This window comes from Triticum urartu, chromosome 3A (genome assembly GCF_056163025.1).
Source record: "Triticum urartu cultivar PI428250 chromosome 3A, HENAU_Tu73, whole genome shotgun sequence".
NCBI lineage: Eukaryota > Viridiplantae > Streptophyta > Magnoliopsida > Poales > Poaceae > Triticum > Triticum urartu.
The window spans coordinates 633653117-633658989 of record NC_141875.1 but is presented as its reverse complement, the minus strand read 5'-3'; the positions used below and the strand labels follow the sequence as shown (position 1 = coordinate 633658989).

The following is a 5873-nucleotide window of genomic DNA, read 5'->3' as shown; positions in this document are numbered from 1 at the left end:
GATATCTCCCTCAGAGTTGCATCTCAAAGAATATTCCGAGTGAAGAATAAGTTCCGCTCGAAGGCAAACGCAAGCACATGCAGAAGATAAATCAAGATCAGATAAAATCTCAAAGGTTTCAGGACAAAGATAAAAGTACTCGGGCGTCAGGCCCGAAGGAGTTTAATGGTTACAAAAACCACTCGGCATTCCAAGGCAAATTTATAGCAAGTTTAAGTATCAAGTTTGTTCACTCGGCAGGAGGACTTGCAGGCTCGTCGAACTCGTCCAAATCAATCCCATTAGTGATCCGAGTGGCAGCAACAATGAAAGTCTCCAAGAAGGACTGGAAGTCGTGCCTTTTTGTGTTGGCGACCTTGATCACCGCCAGCTTCTCTTCTCGAGCTTCTTTGCAGTGGACCCTGACCAGTGACAGAGCCACGTCAGCACCGCATCGGGCGGAGGACTTCTTCTATTCCTACACTCAACCAGGGACCTCATTGAGTCAAGCCATCAGAGACTCGAGATCATTCTGAAGCATTTCCCTTGGCCAAAGAGATGAGTCGACGCGTGAAACTGCCACCTTCAGACGGGCAAGATAACTTGTAACACTGGCGATGCGGGATTCCAGTCGAAGCACATTCATGTCAGCCTCGTCGCCGACTGGAGAAAGGATAGGGTCCAAGCCCGTCTCGATCCGTCCAGTCTCCTCTTCAAAGTTTTGGCAAAATTCTGCAGAGTCAAGGAGTTAATGAGTCGACTGGCCAGGTCTAACTTGCAAACAGTAAAATAGTCGGGTAAAAGGGGATACCTTCGAGCATAAGAAAGAGTTTCTTGGCGAGAGCTTTCAGATAAGCCTCCAAATCGTTCCTCCTACGAGTCATGCTTTCCAGCTGGTCATTCAGAGCCACTTTATCTTTTTTCAGACGAGTCGCCTCTTGATTGGATTCAGTGAGAGACGACTTTAACTTGTTGATTTCCTCCTCTAGCGCTCCGACCGAAGCCAGTTTCTGGTCAGCAAGGGCAGTCTTCCCCTGAGCCTCCCTCTGCGTAGCTGCAAGGTCCAAGTTCTTCTTCTCCAGGGCCAGCCTCATTTTCTCTGCAAAATACACATTTATATCAAACAGAAGAACGAAGAGATAACTTGAAGGATGGTCAGGATAAGCAGTCGACAGGTCATTACCTTCCGTACCAGCGACTTCATCTTGGGCCTTCTTTAAGTTCTATTGAGCCAACTCTAGTTCAAGGTTCAGTTGCCTCTTCTTTTCCTCAAATTCGACGAACTTAGAGATAAGCGTACAAGATTTCTACAGTGCGTAAAAGACATATTAATCGACAAGATCAAAGATTATTTACTTCCGAGTGAATAAAACTTCAAGACCACTCAGACCCCAACCGACTGCCAGTAGTCGACTGCGGTCCCGGGGACTACACCCAGTGGGTGCACTTAGCGTGCCCCCACTGGTTCGGATCCCACTCGGCTGGTCCGCCCAGACCGAGTATAAAAAAGGGAGAGAAAGAAGTGCTCAGACCCCAACCGACTGCCAGCAGTCGACTGCGATCTCGGGGACTACACCCAGTGGGTGCACTTGGCGTGCCCCCACTGGTTGGGATCCCACTCGGCTGGTCCGCCCAGATCGAGTAAAAAAAAAGAGGATGACAAAGCACCCAGTGGGTGTACAATCTCGAAGTGCAAGACAATGAAAGATTGCGCGAAGGAAAATATTCGGGTAGCATATCCTAAAAGAACAAGTTCAGTCAGAAGTTAACTTACCTGGACATTGGCTCGAAGAGCCGTGCTGGCGTCATAAGCAGCCTGACTGCTTTCGTGCACCGCCTTCACTCGCTCCATCATTATGCTAGCCTGATGAATGGCCTCCGCAGCAGCGTCCGACTGGCTTTCTGGAACATGATGAGTGGCAAAGAAGGGGATGGACGGTCCAGACGCAGCGGCTTGGAGATCCGAGGCATGAAGTTGGATGGTTGAAACAAGCTCTGGAGCAGTCGACGATGCAGGACGCGCACTCGACACTGGGTCAGCAAAGGTTACAGAAACCTTACTCGCATCTTCGAGCTGTTGAACTACCCGCTCCGCCGCCGGCTCCGACTGGGATGTCTTGCTAGCTGTTGCCTTCTTCTTCCTGGGCCTCGGCGGCACGTCCTCGTCATCATCCGGAAGCTCAATGACATTGGGAGGGGCTACAAAGAAATCAGCCGACCCTAGATGAGTCACCAGAATTTAATAGACCATACAATCGAGAACAAGATCACGAGAATTGTACCCGGGTTGGAGGTGATCGCATCTTCCATGTCCTCGTCTTCATACTGGCGGGTGGAAGTCCCAGAGGTAGCAGCACTACAAATTTCAAAATTCAGTCGGTCACGTCTGACGAAATGAATCGACTCAAATCCAAATTCATACTAAAATAAGAAATCAAGTCCAACTAATACTCGGAAGCAATGGGGATGGCCACTTTGATCTTCGGCAAGGCTTTTGGCGGTTTGGACGGCATGGCTTTCGGTTGCTTCGACGCCTTTTCAGTTGGCGCTGGAGAAGACGTCTGAGGGCGCTTCGATGACTGCCCAGTTTGCGCTGGCGCTTTGCCGCGGGCGCTTGCTAGATCATGAGAAAGCTTGGATCGTCTTTCCCTATGAGGAGGAGAGTCGACATCTTCTTCATCACTCGGGTCGTCGCTATCCTCGTCCTCTTCATCGTCAGAGTGCCACTCGCCGCTTTCACCTCCACTCGCTTCTCCCTCTGGGTCCTGCTCCTGCTCCCCGTTGGGCATCGAGTACATCTCAGTCAGGGCCTGGAAGACAACAACCAAGATAGGAGTCAATCGGATGACAGCAAACAGCTACTTGATAAATCAAGAAGACACTCGACCATTTGGAGTCATACCTTGTCGGTTTCGTACAAGTTGTTGAGTGGAGGAATCCTCCGGGATCCCCTGGGGTTGTCTTTGTTGCCAGTAATACCCTTCAGCCACCCTTCCAACGTAGCTTCGTCGACTTCTTCTGGATGGATCCGAGTGGTGTCGTCAGTGCCCGAATACATCCACATCGGATGGTCACGAGCTTGAAGTGGTTGGATGCGTCGCCTGAGGAAGACCTCCAACAGATCCATACCGGTTACCCCATCACGGACAAGCTGAACTACTCGCTCAACCAGCACTTTCACTTGCGCCTTCTCCTCTGGGATCACTTTCAAAGTAGAGGGCTTCTCCACTTGAACCATGGAAAAGGGGAGAAGTCCAGTCGACTGACCCGGAGTCGGCTGGTCCTTGTAGTAGAACCAGGTCGACTGCCACCCTCGGACCGACTCAGGAAGGATCATAGCTGCGAAAGTGCTTTTACCCCTCATCTGAATTCGAAGGCCCCCGCACATCTGGATCACATGCGTCCTCTCGTCACTCGGGTTAGCCTTCTTGACCGACTGAGAACGGCACGTGAATATGTGTTTGAAGAGGCCCGAGTGTGGTCGACAGCCCAGGAAGTTCTCACACATGGACACGAAAGCAGCAAGATACACGATGGTGTTCGGGGTAAAGTGGTGGAGTTGCGCCCCAAAGAAGTTCAAGAAACCTCGAAAGAAAGGGTGGGGATGCAAGGAAAATCCGCGGTCGACGTGAGTAGTGAGGAGAACGCACTCACCCTCCTGTGGCTGTGGCTCGGTCTCGTTCCCCGGGAGTTGCGCCGATTCATGGGGGATCAGTCCCCCCTCGACCAGGTCGTCGATGTCTTCCTGACGGATCGTCGAGCGAATCCAGTCGCCCTGGATCCAGCCCGGCGGCAGGCCGGACCTCGAGGAAGATCCAGCCCGGACGGACTTCTTCCCCTTCGCCTTTGTCGTCGCCTTCTTCGCGCGCTCCAATGCCACCATCTTCTCCTTCCCCGTCGTGGTGAGCAGAGCTCGAACGAGGCGGCGGCGCTGGGCAGGAGCAGATGCAGCGGAGAAAACTGAGAGGAAAAGAGAAGAACGAAGACGCATTGTTCAAAGAAAACCCCGATCCGACGCCTTATATGGGGCCGCTTCCTAGTGGCTGACCTGTGGGTCCGGACGACCCAATCAAATCCCGCAACAGTCGTGCACGAGGTAGGTGGCGAAAGAGGTGGCGCGGTGATCGAGGCGGCCTCACCTAATCCCTTCCGATTACTGCGGCCTCCCACGTCCCGCGCGCTTCCCCAAATCCGAATCCCACGATATCCGCGCGCAGCAAGGCAATCTGTCAGACGGAATATCTTCTCCATATCAGTACTCAAGACATCACAGTAAAGTTCACTCGACAGATTCAAGAATGGATCAAGGCGACTGAAAAGGAGTTGAGATTATCATGGTTGTTCGCTTGGTCGCAATAAGTCACTCCCAGAGCACAAAAATTGAATCGGAGGAATTCTCAACTCCTTCTCCACTCAAGCCCTGAACCATTCGGGGGCTAATGATGAAGCTATGTACCTAGGGTAGGGTCATAGGCCAGACCTAGACGCCCTCCCCAAGGACATCACCCTAAATCCAGAAGCATTCAAAGGGTACCATCATCCACTCGACCAGAGACATTCCACTCGGAAGAATCAATGTCACTCGACCGTCACAGAAATCACTCGACAAACAGAAGATCTAAAGTCACTCTACATAGCAACGGTCGGGCGTTTACTCATAGACTTAACTATCATTTATAGCACTTTAATATAGACATTAGCTGTACTGCTCTTTATTTATGTACATTGAACCCCGCGTAATGGAGGGGAGCTGGGGTCCTGGCGCACTCTATATAAGCCACCCCCTCCTCCGGGTCTACGAAGACTGCCCTCTTCTTCTTCCTCCCCTTAAGGGGAGAATCGCTCTCTGCCTCCTCCTCCTCCTCTTCTCTTCATCTCCCTCGTGGGAGGAGGGAGCTTCGGTCTCTCTGGACACAGAGTCCGAAGTGCCTTTACGGCGGAGGCCACCTTTGGCCTCCTTTCTCTTCTTCTTGGCTTCTTCTCTGGTGCCTGATACGGCGCCGGGACCAGCATCCTCGTTAGCAAGGGAATGGCTTGGTCTTCGGGTAGCGGAGCCGGACACTTGATTCGCTCCGGCTTCTTTGTCCAGCCCTGATTGAAGGATGGAAGGCTCAAAATACCTTTTGATTTACGAACTGAAGTTATGTTCGAAAACTAAAATGCTTACCTGGGTGGCCGGATGCGCGCTGTCAAGGCCGATGTCGTCGGTCGTCTCCGGCCACGTCTTCTGGGCCTTGAAGAGCAGCTTCCAGATCTCTTTGTGTGTTGTGTCGAAGAATCGCTGCAAGGTTCGCGGCCCTTCCAGATTGAACTCCCACATGTGGAGAGGCCGGCGCTGGCAGGGGAGGATCCGGCAGAAAAGTATTGATGAAGCTATGTACCTAGGGTAGGGTCATAGGCCAGACCTAGAGGCCCTCCCCAAGGACATCACCCTAAAGCCAGAAGCATTCAAAGGGTACCATCATCCACTCGACCAGAGACATTCCATTCGGAAGAATCAATGTCACTCGACCATCACAGAAATCACTCGACAAACAAAAGATTTAAAGTCACTCTACATAGCAACGATCGGGCGTTTACTCATAGACTTAACTATCATTTATAGCACTTTAATACAGACGTTACCTGTAACGCTCTTTCTTTATGTACATTGAACCCCGCGTAACGGAGGGGAGCTGGGGTCCTGGCGCACTCTATATAAGCCACCCCCCTCCTCCGGGACAGGGGTTCGCATCTTTTGTAAACTCACACTCACATACAATCCAGTCGACCGCCTCCAGGCACCGAGGCGTAGGGCTGTTACTTCCTCCGCAAAGGGCCTGAACTCGTAAACTCGTGTGTACAACTACTCCATAGCTAGGATTTTGCCTCCTCATACCTACCCCCCATTCTAT

General features: G+C 51.8%; 1 protein-coding gene across 1 annotated transcript; it reads right to left on the bottom strand.

Moving 5' to 3' along the window:
- Nucleotides 1–229: 229 nt before the first annotated feature.
- On the bottom strand, nucleotides 230–3106 carry LOC147980942 (uncharacterized). The gene is made up of 5 exons (XM_087515809.1): nucleotides 2882–3106; nucleotides 2431–2789; nucleotides 2262–2335; nucleotides 1754–2178; nucleotides 230–451 (listed from the first exon to the last, which is right to left on the bottom strand). The coding sequence occupies exons 1-5, from the start codon at nucleotides 3104–3106 to the stop codon at nucleotides 230–232; spliced, it is 1305 nt and encodes a 434-aa protein (XP_087371935.1).
- Between the last annotated feature and the right edge of the window lie 2767 nt (nucleotides 3107–5873).

Coding starts and splice junctions, on each gene's coding strand:
- LOC147980942 (XM_087515809.1), bottom strand. CDS start 3,106: ATGGATCTGTTGGAGGTCTTCCTCAGGCGACGCATCCAACCACTTCAA. Junction 2,790..2,881: donor ACTTGTACGAAACCGACAAG/GTATGACTCCAA, acceptor GTTGTCTTCCAG/GCCCTGACTGAGATGTACTC. Junction 2,179..2,261: donor TGCGATCACCTCCAACCCGG/GTACAATTCTCG, acceptor ATTTCTTTGTAG/CCCCTCCCAATGTCATTGAG.